Genomic DNA, 27,886 nt, shown 5'->3' with positions numbered 1-27,886 from the left:
CAATCCTTGTCCTGCAAAGAAGCATTATTTTTATAGTGAAAAATAGATTTAGCAAGCCGTAGGCATTTATAATTAAATGTGGAGTGGAGCTTTATAGTTACATGATGACATCACGTGTCGTACCTACCTTCAAAATTATTCCGCAATCATCATTTATTCGAAAAACACAGTTTCCATCATTTGTCTCAATAAAGAAAGTTAGACAAAATAATAATCCACCCCTGTCGAACAGATAAAATGTTGTGGATCTTTAAAACATTTCTCCTATATGTACGGCTTCCATTACACATCGCAATACTTTTTTTTATACATTGCTTATGTTTGACCACACTGTCAATGTTTAGCAAGTTAGCTAAAATCGTATTGGTTGAATAATTGTTTCTGAATTCAAAAGCACTTGAACACAATAATGTCGGACTTCCCAGTTTCCCCATTTCCCACCAGCACCTGAAGAATTTGATACGTACAATTAAAGGTTTTTATTTTTTTTCAATCATTTTACTCAACAGAGAATTAACAAATCTTTAAAATTCTGTGCACATGATTTAATTGTTTTGACAAATTGTATTCATATGTAACCCTTTACACTCGTTTGAATTAGCCTATATGGATAGGGCTAAACAGAAATGTTTCTTAAAGTAGAAACATGAAAAGCATATGTGTAACGACAGGAGAATGATGGGTGTAGAGTCAGGCGCAGAGAGAGCAGAAGTTTATGGGAACAAAACGCTTTAATGTCCACAGTGAAAACAGGAACAGGTACAAAAGGGGTGACGCCAAAACACAGGCGCAAACACAACCCACAGACCAACTGTTTAAAATAAACTGGACAGCGAAAAACCCACAATCAGAATAATCCACTCCTGACGTAACATGAACACACAATAAGCCCGCACAAACACTAGCGGGCGAAACTAACCTAAATAGTACACCTCCCAAAACCCCAACAAGAAACAGGTGAGAACAATTAGACAGACATAAACGAAAAGGAAAAAGGCGCCGAGCGCCACCCGAACGGGAAGGGGAGTCACCTTCGGTAGTATTCGTGACAGTACCACAGCGCGCCGACACCGGCCTCGGGGACGACCCCGGGGGCGAGGTGCAGGGCGATCCGGATGAAGGCGATGGAATTCCCTTAGTAGACTTGGATCCAATATATCCCCCACCGGGACCCAGCACCTCTCCTCCGGCCCGTACCCCTCCCAGTCCACGAGGTACTGCAGGCCCCTCACCCGGCGTCTGGAGTCCATTATGGACCTTATCGTGTACGCCGGGGACCCCTCTATGTCCAGGGGGGGCGGAGGGACCTCCGGAACCTCACCTTCCTGCATGGGACCAGCTACCACCGGCCTGAGGAGAGACACATGAAACGAGGGGTTAATACGATAATACGAAGGAAGTAACAATCGATAACACACCTCGTTTATTCTCCTCAGGACTTTAAATGGCCCTACACACTGTGGACCCAGCTTCCGGCAGGGCAGGCGGAGGGGCAGGTTTCGGGTCGAGAGCCAGACCCTGTCCCCCGGTGCAAACACGGGGGCCTCACTGCGGTGACGGTCAGCGCTCTTCTTCTGCCGTCCACTCGCCTGACGCAAAGACTCCTGGACGGCTCTCCAGGTCTCCTTAGAGCGCTGCACCCACTCCTCCACCGCAGGAGCCTCGGTCTGGCTCTGATGCCATGGTGCCAGAACCGGCTGGTACCCCAACACACACTCAAATGGTGACATGTTGGTAGAGGAGTGGCTTAGGGAGTTCTGGGCAATCTCTGCCCAGGGGATGTATCTTGACCACTCCCCTGGCCGGTCCTGGCAATACGACCGCAGAAACCTACCCACCTCCTGGTTCACTCTCTCCACCTGCCCATTACTCTCCGGGTGATACCCCGAGGTCAGGCTGACCGAGACCCCCAGATGCTCCATAAACGCCTTCCATATTCTGGACGTGAACTGGGGACCCCGATCAGAAACGATATCCTCGGGCACCCCGTAGTGCCGGAAGACATGGGTAAATAGTGCCTCCGCAGTCTGCAGGGCCGTAGGGAGACCGGGCAACGGGATAAGACGGCAGGACTTAGAGAACCGATCCACAACGACCAGGATCGTGGTGTTCCCCTGAGACAAGGGAAGATCAGTAAGAAAATCCACCGATAGATGGGACCACGGCCGTTGTGGAACGGGGAGGGGTTGTAATTTCCCTCGTGGCAAATGTCTAGGAGCCTTACTCTGGGCGCACACCGAACAGGAGGAGACATAGAATCGCACGTCTCTCACCAAGGTAGGCCACCAGTACTTCCCTCTAAGACTTCGCACTGTCCTTGAAATACCCGGGTGACCTGACGAGGGTAGACTATGAGCCCATCGAATCAATTGATCACGAACAGCGAGCGGCACATACCTACGACCCTCGATGTCCGTGTCCACCTCCCATACTACCGGTGCTACTAGCTTAGCCGCCGGAATGATGGGAGTAGGATCGATGGACCGGTCATCAGTGTCGTATAGTCGGGACAGCGCGTCGGCCTTAGTATTGAGGGAACCTGGTCGATACGAAATCGTAAAACGAAATTGGGTAAAGTACATGGCCCACCTTGCCTGACGAGGATTCAGTCTCCTAGCTGATCGGATATACTCCAGATTCTGGTGGTCGGCCCAGATGAGAAAAGGGTGCTTAGCCCCCTCAAGCCAGTGTCTCCACACCTTCAGAGCCTTGACCATGGCCAACAACTCCCTATCCCCCACATCATAATTCCGCTCCGCTGGCCCGAGCTTCTTAGAAAAAAAGGCACAGGGGTGGAGCTTCGGTGGCATACCCGAGCGCTGGGAGAGCACAGCCCCAACCCCAGCCTCGGATGCGTCCACCTCAACTATGAACGCCAAAGAGGGGTCTGGATGCGCCAACACTGGCGCGTCGGTGAACAGCGCCTTCAATCGACAGAAAGCTCTCTCCGCCTCTGCGGACCACTGCAAGCGCACCGGGCCCCCCTTCAGCAGTGAGGTAATAGGGGCCGCCACCTGACCAAAACCCCGGATAAACCTCCGGTAGTAATTGGCAAACCCTAAGAACCGCTGCACCTCCTTTACCGTGGTCGGAGTCGGCCAATTACGCACGGCTTTTACGCGGTCATCCTCCATTACCATCCCCGAGGTGGAAATGCGATAACCCAGGAAGGAAACGGCTCGTTTGGAAAACTCACATTTCTCTGCCTTCACGTACAGGTCATGCTCCAGCAGTCGCCCAAGAACCTTGCGCACCAGAGACACATGCTCGGCGCGTGTAGCGGAGTAGATCAAGATGTCGTCAATATACACCACTACACCCTGTCCGTGCAGGTCTCTGAGAATCTCATCAACGAAGGATTGAAAGATGGCTGGAGCATTCTTCAACCCGTTCGGCATGACGAGGTACTCATAATGGCCAGATGTGGTACTAAACGCGGTTTTCCACTCATCTCCCTCCCGAATACGCACCAGATTATATGCGCTCCTGAGGTCCAATTTTGTGAAGAATCGCGCCCCGTGAAATGATTCCACCGCCGTAGCGATGAGAGGTAGTGGGTAACTAAAACCCACAGTGATGGAATTTAGACCTCGATAATCAATACACGGACGCAAACCACCCTCCTTTTTCTTCACAAAAAAGAAACTCGAGGAGGCGGGTGACATGGAGGGCCGAATGTACCCCTGTCCCAGAGCCTCCGTGATGTATGTCTCCATAGCCAACGTCTCCTCCTGGGACAACGGATACACGTGACTCCTGGGGAGTGCAGCGTTTACCTGGAGGTTTATCACGCAATCCCCCTGTCGATGGGGAGGTAATAGGGTCGCCTTCCTCTTACTGAAGGCGATAGCCAAATCGGCATACTCAGCAGGAATGCGCACGGTGGAAACCTGGTCTGGACTCTCCACCATTGTCGCACCGATGGAAACTCCTAAACACCTGCCTGAACACTCATCAGACCACCCCTGGAGAGCTCCCTGTCTCCACGAAATCGTAGGATTGTAAATAGCCAGCCAGGGAATCCCTAACACCACCGGAAACGCAGGTGAATCAATAAGGAACAGACTAATCCGCTCCTTATGATTTCCCTGCGTCATCATATCCAGAGGTATCGTAGCCTCCCTGACCCGCCCTGACCCTAATGGTCGACTATCTAAGGAGTGCACGGGGAAAGGGGGGTCTACCTTGACGAGCGGAATCCTCAACCTCTGGGCGAGTCCGCGATCAATAAAATTCCCCGCTGCGCCTGAATCGACTAGCGCCTTATGCTGGAGAGATGGGAAAAACCTTAGAAAATAGATTAACAAAAACATGTGACCAACAGGAAGCTCTGGGAGAGTCTGGTGCTGACTCACCTGAGGTGACCGAGGAGTGTTCTGCCTGCCCTCTCGACTCCCAGATGGACTCCTCCAGCACCGACCGGAAGTGTGCCCTCTCCAGCCACAATGGGTACAGGAGGAGCCTCCTCCTCCGGTCTCCCTAGACGCAGCCCCTCCTAGCTCCATAGGAATGGGAGCGGGGAGGGCAGGAGGTGGAACTGACAGGACCCTCTCAGAACGTCCGCGAGCAGCCAGCAGATGGTCTAGCCGGATTGACATGTCGATCAGCTCATCCAAGCTGAGCGTAGCGTCCCGACAAGCCAGCTCTCTGCGGACGTCCTCCCTTAGGCTACACCTGTAGTGGTCTATCAGGGCCCTGTCGTTCCACCCTGCTCCAGCAGCCAAAGTACGGAAATCCAGCGCAAAATCCTGCGCGCTCCTCGTCCCCTGCCGGAGATGGAACAACCTCTCAACTGCCGCTCGGCCATCCGGGGGATGATCAAACACAGCCCGGAAACGGCGGGTGAACTCCAGGTAGTGACCCCTCGCTGAGTCGGGTCCATTCCATACGGCGTTGGCCCACTCCAGGGCCCTACCCGACAGGCAGGAAACGAGGACACTCACGCTCTCCTCGTCCGAGGGAGCAGGCCGAATGGTGGCCAGGTAGAGATCAAGTTGGAGTAGAAATCCCTGGCACCCGGCCGCTGCTCCATCGTACTCCCTCGGAGGCGTGATTCGCAGGACGCTGGCACCGGCTCCCGCTGGAGGAGATGGTAAAGTTGCTGGTGGGAGGGTAGGTGGGGTAGTAGGGAGACCACTCCTCTCCCAACGGTCCATCCTCTCCATCATCTGATCCATTGCCGAACCAATGCGATGTAGGATGGACGTATGATGCAGGACTCTCTCCTCCATCGTGGGGAGAGGGGTGGTCGCTGCTCCTGCTGACTCCATCAGTAGGGTGCGGGCTTCTGTAACGACAGGGGAATGATGGGTGTAGAGTTAGGCGCAGAGAGAGCAGAAGTTTACGGGAACAAAACGCTTTAATGTCCACAGTGAAAACAGGAACAGGTACAAAAGGGGTGACGCCAAAACACAGGCGCAAACACAACCCACAGACCAACTGTTTAAAATAAACTGGACAGCGAAAAACCCACAATCAAAATAATCCACTCCTGACGTAACATGAACACACAATAAGCCCGCACAAACACTAGCGGGCGAAACTAACCTAAATAGTACACCTCCCAAAACCCCAACAAGAAACAGGTGAAAACAATTAGACAGACATAAATGAAAAGGAAAAAGGGATCGGTGGCAGCTAGTAGACCGGCGACGACGACCGCCGAGCGCCACCCGAACGGGAAGGGGAGTCACCTTCGGTAGTATTCGTGACAATATGTATAATCATGGTAGCAATTCAGAGGGAACAGTTTGGAGATTATGGGAATATTATTAGACCAAAGTTGAGGACGCAACCGTTCACCTGATACAAGACTGAATCCAAACATTACACTGTTGATTTACACTGATTTATTTTATATATTTTTATTTCGCTGCATTTGTTGATAACGAAATATGAAAATACTCCGGATACAGTCAGTAACATGATAAGAATATTCCTGGAAAATATTGGTTAGGTGCAACATAAAACTAAAAAATGACAAGGGTTTGAGTTACAGGAGTTACAGGACAACTGGTGTTGTCAAACCCTTACCCCATACACCCATACAGCGCTGTAAACCACAGAGGTTGAGCTCTGACGTAATTTGTAGCATGTTACTGTACAGCCACTGGGTTCCAATTTAGGTGCTTGTAAGTGCCCAAATCTGGCATTTTCAACCTGTATACGAGTACAAGACTAAAGGGTTTTAACAATGGGTTTGCTTGTTTGTCAGTGGGCTGGAAGTAGAAAAACAGTCAAGTTCAATCAGGAACTTGGTCAAGTGGGCGGGTTTACATAAAGTGGATACGCTGTGATCGTTTGTGACTAGAGGAACTACAGCTAAGACAGGAAGTTACTTTTCGTAGCAGGTTAGGAGAGCATGTTAGCAAACCCTAACCATTTTTCTAACCTTCACCTAAGTCTCCTAACCTGCCACGTTAATTATCCTAACCTGCTATTAAAAAGTAACTCGTAGCTGTACTCCCTCTAGTCAGTCGTAGCTGTCCTCCCTCTAGTCAGAACCACTCGGTTCTCTTCCCAATTCTGTCCCATCCCCATTAGTGACCAGATTGTTTAAATATGGTTTCAGTGAGTTGTGAATGTACAGTAGATACTGTATGTATGATCAAAATTGGTGAGAAATCTGGATTAGAAATATGACAAATTATAATTGTAATGTTTTGTTATATTTTCAGAGGGAGAAAACAGCTACATGGTTTGTTACATCTGAATGTGCACTGAAATGTGCTTCATTACCTGACTTGTGTGTGAGGGTAAAGCTTTTGACTCAACAATATCTTGTGCAGGTGGACAATTAGACTTTTCATAATCATTAGACTAACAAAGAAACTCGCAGCACGATACCAGACATAAAAGAGAAAAGCAGGAGAAAAAACTGAAATTATAATTATTGTATGTACTGTAATGATGTGTCTGATCTTATAAAGGAAAAACTCTTTGGGATCTTATCTGACCTCCACAAAGCGGCTGTCTCCCCCGCTGGCCTGTGGAGATAGAGTGGAGGTGAGGCGGAATGCCTGCTAGACTAGAACAGATAACAGAACAGCAGGACACTCACCTGGAATGAATATGAGATGGAAGCAGAGGATGAACAATAGTAGTATACAGGCTAACGGACCGTCTCATTCAATTCATTGTTCCCCGCTGATGATACTAATAGTACTTTTTGGTTATCTTAAATGAAGAATGGTGATTTTTTTTGTTTCTTTTATTACATTCAAGCAAATGTACTCATTCATCCCTGTTTTTCTTTTGCTGAGCCCTGACAAAAAAACAATTCTCTCATCATTCCCTAAAGGTCTGATGCTAAACAATGAGGCTTTCAACAGCATGATAGGAATGATTTTTGTACATTGTGAGAATATGCAAAAAAAATGATTTAATATGCAGCACCTTCCCACACAAGACTCTGGTTGATGTCACAGTACTGGATATATATATATATATATATACAGTTCGTAGGAGTGTACTCTTGGCATTGACCCTAATGAATATACTGTGTTAAAATGGAAGACGGTGACTCAAATATACTGTGATTTTGGTATAGGTCTGTATGGTGGGTAAGATCCACTTTAACTCAAAGGGGGAAGGGAAGGGCTGCATCATGTAAGCTACAGTAGTTATTGCTTTGATGCCATGTTTATGTTTACAATCATGTTTTCCCTTTGCTACATGAATGAAAGGATATAGTCCTCCTGCTGTGTTCACTGACAGAAAGTAAACAACAATTACTGACTGTCAGTCATGTCGACACGATATCTCTTGTGTGTTTCAAATCTCATGCTTGTAGAAGTGGCACTGTTAATACCTGTATCTCGTGCAACCGTCGGCCCAGAGGATATGCATGTTTGTGGGAGGAACTTGATATTTCAGGTCACACCAAATCAATTGGATTACTCAGTAATTGATGTGTTTACTGGTAGTCTTATTTATAGCTGAGGCTTGGACGAGGTTGGTAGGAGAGAGAGGGGTGCAAGGGGAACAAGGGTGCATTTACACCCCATTTCTACGTATGTGACAATGAGTGTGTATCAGTCTGCCTGTCTATGCATGTTTTGGCCTCCCAGCGTTATGGCTCACCTACCACTGCATTAGTACAGCAAGATGCCCACAGTACCTTTATTCACCCTAACAGAAGAGGTGACATAGACATTAAGTGAATTCAAGTACTTCTCAAGTGTGTGGCGGTACTCGTAATAACCCTGAAGAAGGCACAGTGATGCTGAAACGTTGGTGTTTTACCCAATAAATTACTGGGAGTTTATATATATAGAGTGTGTGACTCCCTTTATTTTTATAGCTTACAGTTTATTCGCCGTTAGTCATCACCTCTACACTAAATAATCTTCTCTGGGTGTGCGCCAGCTCATGCTTTTTATTGGTACTGGTAATACCAACATACATTTGCATAACTTTTCCTTGCACACATCAAAAACAGCTACTACTGCTTTAGGACATGCTGCATATCTTCTTGTAGTGCTCTTTCAACCTCGTCGCTAATCAATTGTTTTACAACTTTAGATATTTTTCCTTTGTTTAATCAAAGCATTCGCCTTAATTACCAGGTGGGATTAAAAATATCCGTGTGTGTGTGTGTGTGTTCACCCTTCACCCCCTCACAGGCCGTCATTCTGTAGTTGGCAGTGGGAGCCTTTGGGCAGCATATGTGAAGGGGTCATCTGCTTCTCTCTGTTTGTCTTTGATGAACAGACATCACATGTGAACATTTGACCCCATCTTTGGTGACAGACATTGAAGCCAGCTCAGGGACAGCGACAGGGACAGGAAGCTCGCTAGCAAAACTGTGTGCTGATATGCAGGGCGGGTGGCTTCCTCTTAAGGTTTGCTCTGCTCATACCTCAGAGTGTAACCCCTGTTGCCATGGCTGTAAGGAGATCAGACGCTGTCGCTTAGACAGGATGGGGCTAGCGGTCGGTCTTGTGTGTCTGACTGCCAGAATGTCAGCATGCTACAGGAGAAAAGCCTATTTTCTCTCTCTCTCTCTTTTTCTTTAGTTTGTTGTGTATGCTATTTTCTCTCCTCTCAGTCATGTACTTTATAGCTACTGTGTGAAGCAATGTCCTTGTTCCATTTGTTCCACAAATTTGTTCCAGTACCTACTACCTAAAAGACTCTATATGACAGCTGCCACACTAGTTTTGAATAAAATATTTTGCTGGGAGCAGGATGGGAATTAAGGGGAGTTTTTGGGTCACTGTCATTGAGTTCATTCACTCCAGAGTCGCTCAAGTTTCAGGGAACCTTTTTTATGATTTTTTTGAGTTCATCTGAAAATCTATGAATATTTCAGAACAAGGTCTATACCATGCCTTAAGGTCTATGAAAGGTCTATCAATCTCAGCTTTGTTGATATATACAGTGTATTCGGAAAGTATTCAGACCCCTTGATTTTTCCACATTTTGTAACGTTACAGCCTTATTCCTAAATTTATTATATTGTTTTTTTCCCTCATCAATCTACACACAATACCCCATAATGACAAAGCAAAGACAGGTTTATAAATGTTTGCACATTTATTAAAAATAAAACTCGGAAATATCACATTTACATAAGTATTCAGACCCTTTACTCAGTACTTTGTTGAAGCACCTTCGGCAGCGATTACAGCATCGAGTCTTCTTGGGTATGACGCTACAAGCTTGGCACACCTGTATTTGGGGTGTTTCTCCCATTCTCCTCTGCAGATCCTCTCAAGCTCTGTCAGGTTGGATGGGGAGCGTTGCTGCACAGCTATTTTCAGGTCTCTCAAGAGATGTTTGGTCGGGTTCAAGTCCAGTCCCGAAGCCACTCCTGCATTATCTTGGCTGTGTGCTTAGTGCCGTTGTCCTGCTGGTAGGTGAACTTTTGCCCCAGTCGGAGGTCCTGAGCTCTCTGGAGCAGGTTTTCATCAAGGATCTCTCTGTACTTTGCTCCGTTCATCTTTGCCTCGATCCTGACTAGTCTCCCAGTCCCTGCTGCTGAAAAACATCCCCACAGCATGATGCTGTCACCACCATGCTTCACCGTAGGGATGGTGCAAGGTTTTCTCCAGAATTGACACTTGGTATTCAGGCCAAAGAGTTCAATCGTGGTTTCATCAAACCAGAGAATATTGTTTCTCATGGTCTGAGAGTCTTTAGATGCCTTTTCGCAAACTCCAGGTGGGCAGTCATGTGCCTTTTACTGTGGTGTGCCTTTTACTGAGGAGTGGTCACCTCCCTGACCTAGGCCCTTCTCCGCCGATTGCTCAGTTTGGTCGGGTGGCAAGCTTTACGAAGAGCATTGGTGGTTCCAAACTTCTTCCTTCTAAGAATGATGGAGGCCACTGTGTTCTTTGGGACCTTCAACGCTGCAGACATTTTTTGGTCCCCTTCACCAGATCTGTGCCTTGACACAATCCTCTTTGGAAAATTCCTTCGACCTCATGGCTTGGTTTTTGCTCTGACATGCACTGTCAACTATAGACAGGTGTGTGTCTTTCCAAATCCTGTCCAATCAATGGAATTTACCACAGGTGGACTCCAATCAAGTTGTAGAAACATCTCAAGGATGATCAATGGAAACAGGATGCACCTGAGCTCAAATTCGAGTCTCATAGCAAAGGGTCTGAATATTTATGTAAATCCATTTTTTTTAGAGTGCAAACAGATCTAAAAATCTGTTTTCGCTTTGTCATTATGGGGTACTGTGTGTACATTGCTGAGGAATTGTTGTTATTTAGTCAATTTTAGAATAAGGCTGTAACGTAACAAAATGTGGAAAAAGTCAAGGGGTCTGAATACTTTCCGAAGGCACTGTATTTTGCACTATTTAGGTTTCACTCTTTGATGAGGAGATGTTTTATGTGACAGTAGCTAGGTTTCCATCCAATAGGCGACAGATTTTCATGCGAATATTCTAGAATCCGCATTAAGAAAATATGCATATTTTCCTACCAGTGGTATGTTTCCACCAAATGGACTTGTTGTGGATAAAAATCTGTGCATGATGACGTAGTGCACACAAAATGTACTTTTGAGCCTAAGTTTTCATGTACCGAATAAAAATATAAAGTTCAATTGGTTTCCATTGCACTTTCAACTAGTTTGTCAGTTAAACTATTGTGTTAAAAGCAAATGTGCAAATGTGCCAGCTCGCAGACACAGTGCGGGTAGGCTGTGCAGGCTGGTTGTCTAGTCTACATGATGATATTATTATGAATAAGAGCGAGAATATTTTTATTTGCCAAACAGTGTCACATCTGCTCCTGCCACACCCCCTCGTGGTCATCCGGTGTCTGCTTGACCTGCAGCCATTCCCCCAGTACACTCTCTCTCTTTCCCCCTCCCTTTCTGTTTGTGTGTGATTGTGTGTTTGGAGACAGGTGTGCTGGAGTCAGAGCAGATCCCTACCAGCTGCAACTCATTCCATTATCAAGACCTCTACAAATACTCAGTTCTGCCACTTCCACTCTGCCAGATTGTAATCTCTGCTCAGTCAGTTTATGCTTCTAGCCATTATTATTATTCAAGATCCTGTTACCCTGCTGTACCTGTTTCCCTGCTTGACGCTGTTTATCCTCTCACTGCAGTTTTGCCGCACTGATTCTGTCTCCTGTCTCCTGTTCCACATCTCACCACCCTGCTACCCTATTCTGAACTCACCACACCACCACTCCCTTTGATTCCCCTCCGGACCTGTTTACCCTGTTCCAAGCCAGCACACTCCAACCTCAGCCTCCACATCTGGTTTCCTACAACTCATCCAAGCTTCCCCGGATCGGCACTCCATATCTCCCTGTGTTACAAAAGATACCTTGGTTCATTCATCTCTGTTTCCTCGTCTGAGTCTGCTCTTGGGTTCCCCTGTGCTGCTCTGCTTAACAAATAGCAGTTAAGCATCGCTCATCATGTCACCAGAATAAGACCCTCTATATTTATTGGAAAGCAGCAACAAGCTCATCACCGTGCACTTTCAACACCCTGAGAAGTTCACCATAACTTATTTAATCTGTAGCCTAATAAACTGCAGTCGTAGTAGGACGACCACATACCATCTCATCGCCTGACTCCAAATTGACTTCGATATGATGGTTATTATATATATATTTGCACATAACCCTAACCCTAATTTATTTTACAGACACAAAAAGACCCCACCATGTCAAACAAAATAATTAGGCCATTAGGCTAATTACACCAAAAGTTCCTGTTTCCATCAAAGTTGTTGTGACTTGTTTTAATACAACTCGCATAAAAACTGGATGGAAACGTGGTTTGTGAAGGCTTCTTGTTTTAAAGTGTAAGATAAGGCTTGTTTTTAGTGTGAAACAGCTGGCAGAGCTTTTAAATCTATGGGTATTAAATAGTTTATGACCACATACATGTCTGAGTGACTGGGGAATATATGAGCATTCTGGCAGAAACCCGTTTTTGATTTTAAACCAAGTGCTGCTTTATTTACAAAGTGATGAAAGAAATATACTCTAATTTCTCCAGGTACATTTTGGAGAATAACGTTGGCAAAGCAGTTGTAGAAGGGTATGTCAATGAATGTCGTCGACACTAGACACTTAAATAACAAGGAATCATATGACAAAATATAGTGCAAGCCAGGAATATATCTGTTTGCAATAATAATTAACAAGTATTTTCCGAAAATCGAGGTAGAGAAAAGCACACACTGCTTCAATTATACAATTTTTACACAGATTACAACAGAACAGAGTTGTTGTGAATAAACCAAGTTGACGCAGAGTTCATAAAAGTTTTGACCATATCCTGCTATGAAGGAGAGCAGAAGTAGCAACACCTGCTGCTCCAGGCATTAGCGATGAAGACTTTGAAGGGTGGACTCATTCCTTGTTGGGAGAACCTCATCAGCACAATGAGTGCCTTTCCTTAATGGGTCACAGTTAAACAAATTGATAACAAATCAGTAGGGAAAATCTGTCTGTTTCGTGTAGCCAACCAACTCTTTGTGTATGTTGTGAAAACTCAACTTGGAGAAAATGTTTAAGATCTGTCATCACCCGCTGGGCACAGACGTCAATTCAACGTCTACTCCACGTTGGTTCAACATCATTTAATTAGAATGACGTGGAAACAATGTTGATTCAACCAGTGTGTGCCCAGTGGGCACCTTCTACATGTTTTACACGTATGTGCCTAAGTGTGCTAGGGTGAAGTTAAGTATGACCCACTGTGCTGCTGAGCTATGTCAAACTGACTATGCACAACATTCTGCTCTTCCATGGATAATGCATAGCATGTTAGACAGATGTGAGCTTCAAGCAGACTGAATAATGAATGCAAAATGAAGTGATGAGGGTTCCTGTGGATTTTGTAAATGAGCATTTCTCAGAGATGTATGTAGCTAGTTCCAGAACATTCTCCAACTCTAACCATTAGGTCTACTTGTTGTACCACCTCTCTAACATCTTCCCCATTAAATCACGTCCAATCACAGGCTTGTTATCCCTACCACCCTCAAGTGCTTTGTGGTAACATGACAAGATTAACTTTTGTTTGTTAGCCTTCATTCACATTACGATTTATTTTCCAAAGGAATATATCATCTTGGCCATGTACTGTGTGTGTTTCCCCTGGGTCTGTGTGGCTGTCCATTGGGTTGACTTTGCAGAGATAGATGTGTTCAATGGCATGTCTGAAAATAAACTGACAATGGATGCTTTCTGTTTTGCAGTGTTTTTGTTGGTGAACATTTAACACTTGCCTGCCTCCAAAAAATAAAAGATTCACATGTACCTATACAGACCACTTTCAATTGTTCACCATCACCTACTAGACCACGGACAAGTTGAACTGGAAACAGTTACATAGATACAAATTCAGTGACCTTCACTGGTTTAAGTCAATAGCCAATGGCACCCCTTGCGCAAGCATTAATTTAGCAAATATCATTGTGCAGAAATCCATTTGCAGCCCATGCTTTTAATGACCTAGAATTATCGCCAGGGTCCGCATGTGATTTCCCAAGTCAATGCATTATCTTCCTGACATGAATATGAAGTCAGGACTGAATTGTAGCATATGCACAAAGCCAGTGTCAACTTGAATAGGCCGTCAAATACGGTCTATGGTTTTGTGTCCCAAAATAGAATGACTGAGTGAGTCAGACAGACACAGACCTAAGTGATGGCCTTGTCTCTGTGCCTCTACAGCGGGTTAGAGAGGTATTAACAGTCTGTCTGTGTCTTTATCTACAGCTACAGGTCACAGGTCATCCCTCTGAGCCTCTATTATACAATCACAAAGAGTAGCAGCCAGTAGTCTTTACAATGAGGACAGGATTAGAAATTCCTTGGATGCTTCTGGGACCCCAAACTCCCCTCCTCCTTGTCATTGTCCTCTTCCTCCTACACCTTAAGGGCCTCGTGCACACCTACGGCGGACAGGCGTCGGTTGATGTTGCGGTAGCGGCATCGCAGCAGATCCTTGTAGGTGGAGCGCAGGTCCCGGTTAAAGAAGGCGTAGATGAAGGGGTTCATGAGGGAGTTGGCGTAGCCCAGCCAGAGGAGGAACCTCTCCAGCCAGATGGGCACACAGCTGCACTCCACTCCGCAGATGAAGGGCCTGGCCGTGGACAGGATGAAGAAGGGCAGCCAGCAGATGGAGAACACGCCCACGATCACCCCCAGTGTGGTGGCAGCCTTCTGCTCCCTCTTGAAGATGGAGATGTTGCGGCGCTCGCGGGTCAGCAGACGGGACAGCACCGCACACTCCTCGGCCACGCCCTGCGGCTTCAGGCCCTGCATCCTCAGTGCCTCGCTTGCCACCGTCTCCAGCCGCTCGCGCCGGGTGAAGTCGGTGAAGCGGTGCTTGAGGCCGCTCTTGCGGGCGGCCCTGAAAATCTTGTAGTACATGAAGAGCATGACGAGCATAGGGATGTAGAAGGCCACAGCCGTGGAGTAGATGGTGTAACCAAAGTCCTGGCTGATGAGGCACACGCCGCCCGCGTGGACGTTCTTGGCCCAGCCGCAGAAGGGTGGCAGGGTGATGGAGGCGGACACCAGCCACACCCCCAGGATCATCTTGGCCATCAGCTGGCCGTTCTGCCTGGCTGGGTATGTGAGGGGGCGGGTGATCCCCAGATACCTGAGAGAGAAGAAACAAATAATTTAGCCAGATAAACTTTATTATCCCATTTAGAAATGCAAGCAGGCTACATACAATGCAAAACATAAAGACACTGGGGCAGCAGGATAAGGAGTACTATACTCTGAAATTAGTACAATGAATCTCCTACCTGTTTTTGCAATTGTTTGAGTCTCCTCTATCCTCTGCTTGTTTTACATAGTTTTGTCCCCTCTGAGAAAACACTACAACACTGCTTGCTCATTACCTTGAGTAACAAAAGAGCAGCCTCCTGCCCTAAATACATCAAGGCTGCTCGTAGTCTTAGCCTTGTACAGTACATCAAAGAGTTTATTATTAATTTCAAAGAAAAAAACACTCTCTTTAATGTGATGGTCAAGTGTAAGCCCCATCATCTTTTTAAGAGCCATTGACTCCTACCCTTCTGTAAAGAGGCTTAAAGGAATCTACAGAACTACTGTTCCGGTCATAAGAGCAGCTCCTGGGGTACAATGTACTGACAACACTGTACTGACTTTAGGGAATTCAAATGTATAGTATAGTGTACTGTACTATATCACAGCAATAAGTTAACGCACAACAGGCTGTGCATTATCGGGGAATGGCTTAAAACAAATCCCAGCGGATCACGGTTGTAAAAGGCTTCGGCCAGTGGTGTAAAGTACTTAAGTAAAAATACTTTAAAGTACTACTTAAGTAGTTTTTTAGGGTATCTGTACTTTACTTTCCTATTTATGTCTTTGATGACTTTTACTTTTACTTCACTACATTCCTGAAGAAATAATGTACTTTTTACTCCATACATTTTCCCTGACACCAAAAAGTACTCGTTACGTTTTGAATGCTTAGCAGGACAGGAAAAGTGTCTAATTCATGCACTTACAGATACAATCCCTGGTCATCCCTACTGCATCTGATCTGGCAGACTCATTAAACACACATGCTTTGTTTGTAAATGATGTCTAAGTGTTGGAGTGTGCCCCTGGCTATCTGTAAGTGTTAAAAACAAGACGATCGCACCGTCTGGTTTGCTTAATATAAGGAATTTGAAATGATTTATACTTTCACTTTTGATACTTAGATATATTTTAGCAATTACATTTACTTTTGATACTTAAGTATATTTAAAACCAAATACTTTTTTTTCTTTTACTCAAGTAGGATTTTACTGGGTGACTTTCACTTTTACTTGAGTCTTTTTCTATTAAGGTATCTTTACTTTTACTCAAGTATGACAATTGGGTACTTTTTCCACCACTGGCTTCGGAAAATCCTTTTTTGTGACCATAACTTCTAAAATGTGATGTTTCGTGAACAATTATCCTTCGCACAAACCGGAGGGGTGAAATATCTGAGCGTTAGGTTACAGACCGGTTATCTACTCTTAATAGACAGTAGTGATTGACATTGACTGAGAATGGACTCCATGTTTCTTAGAAGTCTTCCAAAAAAGAAGGAAAGAGACAGCAACACCCAATATGGTTGTGTGTGTCATAACTTGGTTACACAACGCCACAGTCATGCCACCACCACTCCACTCACTCCCCCACCTCAACTCTGACTAATGCAAAAAAAAGCATTGGTCTTAAACTCTCTCTCTCAGTCAGTCCCAGTCCCAATTGTTTATAGACAGATTATTTCACTTATAATTCACTGTATCACAATTCCAGTGGGTCAGAAGTTTACATACACTAAGTTGACTGTGCCTTCAAACAGCTTGGGAAATTCCAGAAAATGATAGCTTTAGAGGCGTCTGATAGGCTAATTGACATAATTTGAATCAATTGGAGGTGTACCTGTGGATGTATTTCAAGGCCTACCTTCAAACGCAGTGCCTCTTTGCTTGACATCATGGGAAAATCAAAAGAAATCAGCCAAGACCTCAGAAAAAAAAGTTGTAAACCTCCACAAGTCTGGTTCATCCTTGGGAGCAATTTCCAAACACCTGAAGGTACCACGTTCATCTGTACAAACAATAGTATGCAAGTATAAACACCATGGGACCATGCAGCTTTCATACCGCTCAGGAAGGAGACGAGTTCTGTTTCCTAGAGATAAATGTACTTCGGTGCGAAAAGTGCAAATCAATCCCAGAACAACAGCAAAGGGCCTTGTGAAGATGCTGGAGGAAACAGGCACAAAAGTATCTATATACACAGTAAAATGAGTTCTATATCGACATAACCTGAAAGCCCGCTCAGGAAGGAAGAAGCCACTGCTCCAAAACCAACATAAAAAAGCCAGACTATGGTTTGCAACTGCACATGGGGACAAAGATCGTACTTTTTCGAGAAATGTCCTCTGGTCTGATGAAACAAAAATAGAACTGTTTGGCCATAATGACCATCGTTATGTTTGGAGGAAAAAGGGGGAGGCTTGCAAGCCGCAGAACACCATTCCAATCGTGAAGCACGGGGGTGGCAGCATAATGCTGTGAGGGTGCTTTGCTGCAGGAGGGACTAGTGCACTTCACAAAATAGATGGCTTCATGAGGAAGGGAAAATTCTGTGAATATATTGAAGCAACATCTCAAGACATCAGTCAGGAAGTTAAAGCTTGGTCGCAAATGGGTCTTCCAAATGGACAATGACCCCAAGCATACTTCCAACGTTGTGGCAAAATGGCTTAAGGACAACAAAGTCAAGGTATTGGAGTGGCCATCACAAAGCCCAGACCTCAATCCCATAGAAAATTTGTGGGCAGAACTGAAAAAGTGTGTGCGAGCAAGGAGGCCTACAAACCTGACTCAGTTACACCAGCTCTGTCAGGAGGAATGGGCCAAAATTCCCCCAACTTATTGTGGGAAGCTTGTGGGAGGCTACCCAAAACGTTTGACCCAAGTTAAACAATTTAAAGGCAATGCTGCCAAATACTATTTGAGTGTATGTAAACATCTGACCTACTGGGAATGTGATGAAAGAAATAAAAGCTGAAATAAATAATTCTCTCTACTATTATTCTGACATTTCACATTCTTAAAATAAAGTGGTGATCCTAACTGACCTAAGTGAGGGAATTGTTACTAGGATTAAATGTCAGGAATTGTGAAAAACTGAGTTTAAATTTATTTGGCTAAGGTGTATGTAAATTTCCGACTTAAACTGTACTACGTTATCCTCTGGGGAAATTCACAAAAAAAACATGATGGCTGCCACGGTAATGCCTCTCTCTGCGCCATAAATGTTTTATTAAACAAGACGAAAATCTGTGGGAAAAGTAGAACACATGAGTGATTCTGTATCAGTACCTCATACTGCTTGGCCTTTCCATGATAATGGACGTTTTAGAAACCACTCGTAATTTGGACACTAATATCGCCATCTTTGCCACTATAGAATTAGACTGATTTACATATGCTGGAATGCAAGTATTTTATACTTTTGTCAGTCAAACTCCTTGATATAGTGACTCATGAAACATATGTAGCAGACATGAGTCAGTCATGGTCACGTGATGAGGTAGCCCCGCCTGTGAACTTCAACACCTGTGTCTGCCTTCAGCCCAAGAGGCAATATCCTCTCGATCTAACAGTCTAAGATGTAAGTTGTTCCCGTGGGTGATCCGGGTTCATATCCCACGTGTAACACAATCTCAAGCTTTCTGTTTTAGGGAAAGGAAAGATACCTAGTCAGTTGTACAACTGAATGCCTTCAACTGAAATGTGTCTTCCACATTTAACCCAACCCCTCTGCATCAGAGAGGTGCGGGGGTCTGCCATAATCGACATCCATGTCTTCAGCACCCGGGGAACAGTGGGTTAACTGCCTTGCTCCGGGGCAGAACTACAGATTTTTATCTTCTCAGATCAGGGATTCAATCCAGCAATCTTGGCTACCTGCTTTTACATGACCTGAATGTTTTTTGTAAATCGAGATTTGCTATCCCAACATGCATTTCCAGTGTCACCACAAAAAAACACATGAGGGAAACAGTCCAGTCCAACATCAAGGTGATCATGAATGTGTCAACACAGATGTCTATTAGTTATTATCACCTCCCCAGAATACACAAAGTGGAAACAGGTGAATCATACTGGTTGCAACCTATTCCCTTCACAGTGCACTACTTTTGAACATAGCCCTATGGGCCCTGATTAAAAATAGTGCACTTTATAGGTAATAGGGTGCGATTCGGGATGCACCCCCTGATCGAATGTCACCACTTATCACTGAGGAAGATAGAGACAGAAGAGGGACAGCTCTTATCAAATGAAGTTGAGCTCTTCTTTTTTTGTTGCTTTTTTTTGCAGATGGATTAGGGCCTATCCACAGTTGTTGTGTTCCTGAGCCCTAGGGGATTACAATGCCCTAGACAAACAGAGTGGCTGAGCTAATGGAGAGTTCCATTACTTCTGCTAGGCTAGTGAAGCACAGTAAAGTGGAACTATTTTCTACACACATGCAGAATGGAAGGGCCTGGATGCACATCATGGTTGTAGTGGCTGTCACTCACCTCCAGGAGCCAGGAGCACCACTCAAGCCTTTTATGTCTGAGATAGGAAACATGGTGAAATATTTAACTGGGCTGGAGTGGCTCATTTGGAATGGCTTCCCTCTTTAAAAAGCAGCGCACTAAAAAAGGAATATAGTCGGCTGGAAAGTGTCTTTCTAAGAATAAGAGTAGAATTCTGTAACTTTCTAATAAATTGGGTTTATCTTAAAGGGAGGATTTCAGTGTCAACAAAATAATTGGATTGAGTTTTTCAAATGGCGTTCTGCTTTAGTAAAAATATCAGATGTCATGTGCATCTGCAACAACCACGTCCTATATTTGTACAGATGAGAGAGCAGTGGATTTGAATGAAACGCACATGTGCAGCCAGGGCTGATGCTAATCTGAAAAGAAGTCCATTTTTCTCAGAACGCGGTAACTGTCATGTTGCTGTTTTTCCTTCAACGTTCAGTACATTTGCTGCTTGCTTCATGGTTCGTTTGCTAAATATAAAGAAAATGTCAGTGCCATGGACAAACTTGAATGCACAGAAAAACAGCAACTTCAGCACATCTTCATACTGAATAGCTCTGTATTAAAGTATGCTGCCATTGCTTTACAAGTCCTCCTACATTTCATTGACAACACTACCTTGTTGCAGATCTCAAGAGAAAGAGGTTGACTTCTAACATCTCTCACAATTGTGCCTGTATAATGACATCAGGGACGTAATAACTCCTATCTTAGGTTAGCAAAAAAGAGAAAGGCCTTTTTAATTGGGCTTTCTCCCATTAACGCCTGCCCCTCTTAGTATGTGTATGGACACTTGACTGACCCTGGCTGTCTAGCCCATCGCTGGCCAGGTCAAGGTTAAAATTAGTGAGCGGAGAGGTCAGTTAGGAGCAGTAAGTGCCCATATAAACTGGCCTCGTCTCTTACACACTGGCTGAGTCACCCCTGGACGGTTCAATCTATTTATTTTTTCAAATACTTTGAGAATTTGATTGAGACTGCAGATTGAGAGAATGATCAAGAGCCAGATGGGTGGTGTTGGGACCCTTCTGTGACGATTCCATTGGTTCCAATAGGCAATGTTCAATCAAGCACAGATGAAGTATTTTTAAATAAATAAATACTACACATGTGCTTCGGCTTCCATACCATTGTTCCCTACCCTGTGACACTATTGGATTCCTTGAAAAACTCCGTAATGGAAAATGTATATGAACATCTGTACTGTGCTCTGTCTAGCCCCACCCTTAACAACCCTGATTTCTAAACAGTGACCAGGTCCACATTTATTCTAGGGAAAGCACTGCATTGATGACAGCCTGTTTAACATTGGAGCTCATAATGGTAACCAGTGAAGAGCTGTGGTGCAACTCACTCTTAACTTATTTTATGACCATGTGTGTTGACATTTTTGTACTTTTACCTTGCAGGTGCTGAAACATGGGAGAATCCCGCCTTAAGGATAATATCATCTGTAGACCTAATATTTGTCTGACCTGTGCCTCCTCGACTCTTTCCACTTTACAAGTGGAGGATGTTTGAGCAGTAACCCTTGCCCCTGAAACCTCTTGAGCACATAATATTTGGAAATGTTAGATTTTCTCTCTTCTGTTATGTCTCTCTTGCTTCCTTCGTCACACCAACCAGCCTGTTCAGTGGCTGGTACTGTGTATTGGTCAATAAAACGTTGATGTTTTATGGCCCAGTGGATCATTACAGGCCTCAGAAACCACCTGCACCACTGGAGTTTATAGAGTTTCCCACAGATAAAATTAATAGCCGGCTATTACTGTCAAAACGATAAATGGCTAATGGGCACACTAATACAGTGCACAGCTGGTCTGTCACTTTACATATGAGAGCAGGTGTGTATGTCAACTTTAATGATAGTGTGTGTGTATGAGTTTGTGATTAGATAATAAGCTCTATCGTTTCCTCTGGATATTGCGGGTAATTATACCTAAAAAACAATTATAGAACCGAACTCCTTTAGTGAGGGTCCTAAAACGGTTACTCAAATATTCATGAATGTGTCAACTCTTTTCTCAGTATCATACAACGACACATCTATCGATGGAAGCTGAATATGTATGCTTTAACTAGTCCATCGCTTCAATCCAATCATGGTGGTCCATGCTTACTTTACCCTTTATTCTGTGTAATCTACATCGTACTGTTAATTACGCAATGCGCTACAGTTGAAGTCGGAAGTTTACATGCACCTTAGCCAAATACATTTAAACTCAGTTTCACAATTCCTGGCATTTAATCCTAGTAAAAATTCCCTGTTTTAGGGCAGTTAGGATCACCACGTTATTTTAAGAATGTGTATATACTGTATATACAGTTGAAGTCGGAAGTTTACATACTCTTAGGTTGGAGTCATTAAAACTCGTTTTTCAACCACTCTACAAACTTCTTGTTAACAAACTATAGTTTTGGCAAGTCGGTTAGGACATCTACTTTGTGCATGACACAAGTAATTTTTCCAACAATTGTTTACAGACAGATTATTTCACTTATAATTCACTGTATCACAATTCCAGTGGGTCAGAAGTTTACATACACTAAGTTGACTGTGCCTTTAAACAGCTCGGAAAATTCCAGAAAATGATGTCATGGCTTTAGAAGCTTCTGATAGGCGAATTGGCATCATTTGAGTCCATTGGAGGTGTACCTTTGGATGTATTTCAAGGCCTACCTTCAAACTCAGTGCCTCTTTGCTTGACATCATGGGAAAATCAAAAGAAATCAGCCAAAAATTGTAGACCTCCACAAATCTGGTTCATCCTTGGGAGCAATTTCCAAACGCCTGAAGGTACCACGTTCATCTGTACAAACAATAGTACACTAGTATAAACACCATGGGACCACGCAGCCGTCATAGGAAGGAGACGCGTTCTGTCTCCTAGAGATGAAAGTACTTTGGTGCGAAAAGTGCAAATCAATCCCAGAACAACAGCAAAGGACCTTGTGAAGATGCTGGAGGAAACAGGCACAAAAGTATCTATATCCACAGTAAAACGAGTCCTATATCAACATAACCTGAAAGCCTGCTCAGCAAGGAAGAAGCCACTGCTCCAAAACTGCCATAAAAAAGCCAGACTACGGTTTGCAACTGCACATGGGGACAAAGATCATAGTTTTTGGAGAAATGTCCTCTGGTCTGATGAAACAAAAATAGAACAGTTTGGCCATAGTGACCATTGTAATGTTTGGGGGAAAAAGGGGGAGGCTTGCAAGCCGAAGAACACCATCCCAACCGTGAAGCATGGGGGTGGCAGCATCATGGTGTGTGGGTGCTTTGCTGCAGGAGGGACTGGTGCACTTCACAAAATAGATGGCATCATGAGACGGATAGTTATGTGGATATATTGAAGCAACATCTCAAGACATCAGTCAGGAAGTTAAAGCTTGGTCACAAATGGGTCTTCCAAATGGACAATGACCCCAAGCACACTTTCAAAGTTGTGGCAAAATGGCTTAAGGACAACAAAGTCAAGGTATTGGAGTGGCCATCACAAAGCCCTGACCTCAATCCTATAGAAAATGTGTGGGCAGAACTGAAAAAGTGTGTGCGAGCAAGGAGGCCTAAAAACCTGACTCAGTTACACCAGCTCTGTCAGGAGGAATGGTCCAAAATTCACCCAACTTATTGTGGGAAGCTTGTAGAAGGCTACTCAAAACTTTTGACCCAGTTAAACAATTTAAATGCAATGCTACCAAATACTATTTGAGTGCATGTAAACTTCTGACCCACTGGGACTGTGATGAAAGAAATAAAAGCTGAAATAAATAATTCTCTACTATTATTCTGACATTTCACATTCTTAAAATAAAGTGGTGATCCTAACTGACCTAAAATAGGGAATTTTTACTAGGATTAAATGTCAGGAATTGTGAAAAGCTTAGTTTAAATGTATTTGGCTAAGGTGTATGTAAACTTCCGAATTCAACTGTAGCTGTGTCAAATGGAACCTCTTAATGGAATGGGATCTGCATTGCAACCTCTAAGGGGGACCATAAACACTTTTACTAAAACCCTGACAGCACTTTGCAGGTAAAACATCGTAAAAATACAGTGAGAGAGAGAGAGAGACAGAGAGAGAGTGAGAGACACAGAGAGAGACAGAGAGGGTGAGACACACAGAGAGAAAGAGGGAGAATTAAGATTTCCTTCAAAGAACTGTAAGACGGAGGCATCAGTTTTTCAAAACAGCCTGATCGTGCCATCAGCACATGTGATAACATGTTTTATAGAACAGCAGAAAAGTCATCTTACAGTGTAAAGTTGTGCTTTTCCCCCTCCTGTGTCCTTCACACAGCATTCTAAATATCTGCTCAGACTCTGTACATGTCTCTCTCTCTGTACTTTTGACATTTATGGGAAACGTCTCGAGCTAGATAGCTAGGCTATAATTGGAAAGATAAGATACTTTGGTTATATTACAGTATGTGAAAGCCTTCCCTGGAGTATATATATATATCAATATATCTACTGCCCTAAATTCAGCAAACAGAGTGTGATAAGTGACTAAGACATAAGGTTTTATCAACGTAGACCAACAATGTTTCAGTGTTTTTCGTGGTGACATTCATGTTCCTACAAGGAAACAAACTTTTACTGGCAGAGGTTGGTAAGTCTTTGTTTTACTCAGAATAATCCACTTGCGTCTACTGTGTGTAGTTTTACCTTTGTTGATGCAAACACCAAATATTACTGAACGATTAGTGCAAAAAATAAAGATTAAATATATATATATACACATCTCAACATGGATATTCATTTCATTCATTTTATCAAGAAGTAAAGGCAACTGTCTTACCGTATTTCCTACATTAGCAATGAATACATCACCCCAATAAAGATGAGGAAGCTAAATGTAATGTAATCTAACTTGAAACCAGATACTGACATGCATCAGAAATGACAGATTCGGGGGATAATCTATGTTTCTGTTTTGTTTATGTGTCCACTGTTCTATACAGAATAATATAGTAGGAAACTACAACAGAACTCTCAACTATATCTCAATATTACCCATTACCAGTGTCACGGCCGTCAAAGAGAGGAGACCAAGGCGCAGCGAGGGATGCGTACATACTTCTTCATTTAAAGAACGAACACTAAACAAACTAACAAAATAACAAACGAACCGTGACGCTATACAAAAATGAGTGCTGACAGGCAACAACACATAGACAACTACCCACAAATTGTCACGGTTTTCTCCCTGGGATGAAGGAGAGGACCAAAATGCAGCGCGGCTAGTGTTCAACATGTTTATTTAGACGAATAAACGGTAACACTAATACAAATAACAAAATAACAAATGTGAAAACCGAGACAGCCCTATCTGGTGCAGACAAAACACAGAGACAGGAAACAATCACCCACAAAATCCCAACACAAAACAAGCCTCCTATATATGATTCTCAATCAGGGACAACGATTGACAGCTGCCTCTGATTGAGAACCATATTAGGCTGGACACAGAAACAGACAAACTAGACACACAACATAGAATTCCCACCCAGCTCACGTCCTGACCAACACTAAACAAGCAAAACACATAAGAACTCTGGTCAGGACGTTACACAAATACAGGTGGGAAAAGGCAACCTAAGTATGGTTCTCAATCAGAGACAACGATAGAGAACCACACCCGGCCAAACGCACAGAAATTCAAATCATAGAAAAAGGAACATAGAATGCCCACCCAAATCACCCAAAAAATAGAGACATAAAAAGCTCTCTACGGTCAGGGCGTGACAACCAGGGACATTTTACAGTGAAAAACAATATTGTTTATCTCTTCAAACACATTTGGTGTAGCTTATGCTCATATCTTTTTCATTATCTTTACAAGTTGGGACAAGTTTTAATATTGCCAGGAATTGTTATCTCTATGCTTTATATTATCCTCGTAGATAAACTCCTGAAGTGTACCTTTTCAGGTAAGCAAACACAAAGTGTACTCTCACACAGTTAACATAGATTGTGGCAGGCATCTACGGATAACATATAACAGATCTGCTTTCATACTACATATGTAAATATAAAGTAGCATTGATGGATCGTTTGAGGATTCCTAAAAAACGTAGCTAGGTTATTCTACATTAAGTGAAAGGGTTTTTATTTCTAGAAATGTTTCCACTCTGCTATGGCTTATTGTAAACTACTAAGTGGGTGTCAAAGTACTGACAGTCTATTCCAGCATGAAATAAGTAGCCTATTTGTTAATTGAGAGAAGATTACCTTTGCTGCCCTTGCCTTTACTCATTTTAAAAGCTAAAAGAAAAACTGGTTGCATCTGTGATTCACAGGAAATGTACAACATCATAATGGTACTTTATGTTCTCTCCCTGTGTCCGTGATGAGGGAAGCAGGGAAACGTGGTCATATTGCAGCAACATCATAATTCTAAATGATGAGTTTTGGAATTGAGAGTGAATACTCTCACCGAATATGTGGAAGTGTAATGTGTAAGGTAGATACATGTCCGCACACACACACACACCGAATATTCACTGCCAATCAAAATTTGTGTGGAAGACTGTTAACCAACATGACAAATCTACATGTCCACAGGGATGTACTGAAACAGTGCATGCGGACAGTATTCAGACCCCTTGACTTTTTCCACATTTTGTCACATTACAGCCATATTCTAAAATTGATTAAATAAATAAAAAATCCTAAGCAATCTACACACAATACCCAATAATGACAAAGCAAAAACAGGTTTTTAGACATTTTTGCAAATTTTAAAAACAGAAATACCTTATTTACATAAGTATTCAGACCCATTGCTATGAGACTCGAAATTGAGCTCAGGTGCATCCTGTTTCCATTGATCATCCTTGAGATGTTTCTACAACTTCATTGGAGTCCACCTGTGGTAAATTCAATTGATTGGACATAATTTGGAAAGGCACACACCTGTCTATATAAGGTCCCACTGTTGAAATTGCATGTCAGAGCAAAAACCAAGCCATGAGGTCGAAGCAATTGTCCGTAGAGCTCCGAGACAGGATTGTGTCGAGGCACAGATCTGGGGAAGGGTACCAAAACATTTCACCAGCATTGAAGGTCCTCAAGAACACAGTGGCCTCCATCATTCTTAAATGGAATAAGTTTGGAATCTGGCCAAACTGAGCAATCGGGGGGAGAAGGGCCTTGGTCAGGGAGGTGACCATGAACCCGATGGTCAATCTGACAGAGCTCTAGAGTTCCTCTGTGGAGATGGGAGAACCTTCCAGAAGGACAACAATCTCTGCAGCACACCACCAATCAGGCCTTTATGGTAGAGTGGCCAGACAGAAGCCACTCTTCAGTAAAAGGCACATGACAGCCCGCTTGGAGTTTGCCAAAAGGCACCTAAACTCTCAGACCATGAAAAACAAGATTCTCTGGTCTGATGATACCAAGATTGAACTCTGAATGCCAAGCCCCACATCTGGAGGGAACCTGGCACCATCCCTACGGTGAAGCATGGTGGTGGCAGCATCATGCTGTGGGGATGTTTTTTAGCAGCAGGGACTGGGAGACTAGTCGGGATTGAGGCAAAGATGAACGGAGCAAAGTACAGATAGATCCTTAATGAAAACCTGCTCCAGAGCGCTCGGGACTTCAGACTGGGGGTGAAGTTTCACCTTCCAACAGGACAATGACCCTAAGCACAAAGCCAGACAACGCAGGAGTGGCTTCGGGACAAGTCTCTGAATGTCCTTAACTGGCCCAGCAAGAGCCCGGACTTGAACCCGATATAACATCTCTGGAGAGACCTGAAAATAGCTGTACAGCAACGCTCCCCTCCAACCTGCAGAGCTTGAGAAAGGGGAAAGGGGGATACCTAGTCAGTTGTACAACTGAATGCGTTCAACTGAAATGTGTCTTCCGCATTTAACCCAACCCCTCTGAATCAGAGAGGTGCGGGGGGCTGCCATAATTGACATCCACGTCTTCGGCACCCGGGAAGCAGTGGGTTAACTGCACATGAGGCATCCCGAAAATGTATCTTCTCACAAAATCATCTGTAGCGTAGGGCAAAAACATATATATATATTTTAAAAAATAATAATTTTTTTAATAGTTCCAGGGGTTCAAATCAAATAGCTAAATGATCCATGGTATGACATTCTTAAAACAATTCCATATAGCCTAGTAGAACCCCCCCTGTATGGAGGGGGATTCTGTATGGAGGAATGGTCTAAGATTCCTCCCAATATGTTCCCCAACTCATAAAACATTTTAGAAAAAGGCTCAGTGCCGTTATCCTCGCAAGATGAGATATTGAAAGGTATTGAAAAAAGGGGTGTCAATCATTTTGACCCATACCTT

At 43.9% G+C, this 27,886-nt stretch overlaps 1 protein-coding gene across 1 annotated transcript in view; it reads right to left on the bottom strand.

The window, feature by feature from the left end:
- Positions 1–14,360: 14,360 nt before the first annotated feature.
- The window catches only part of LOC120051429 (5-hydroxytryptamine receptor 7-like), a 35,275-nt gene continuing 21,749 nt past the window's right edge, over positions 14,361–27,886 (bottom strand). Inside the window, exon 2 of the mRNA XM_038998297.1 lies at positions 14,361–15,099. Coding sequence (XP_038854225.1) covers positions 14,361–15,099 — 739 coding nt within the window. The remainder of the gene's footprint in view (positions 15,100–27,886) is intronic.

This window comes from Salvelinus namaycush, chromosome 1, assembly GCF_016432855.1.
Source record: "Salvelinus namaycush isolate Seneca chromosome 1, SaNama_1.0, whole genome shotgun sequence".
NCBI lineage: Eukaryota > Metazoa > Chordata > Actinopteri > Salmoniformes > Salmonidae > Salvelinus > Salvelinus namaycush.
The sequence above is the reverse complement of the archived record's forward strand: the minus strand, read 5'-3'. Positions and strand labels throughout refer to the sequence as shown.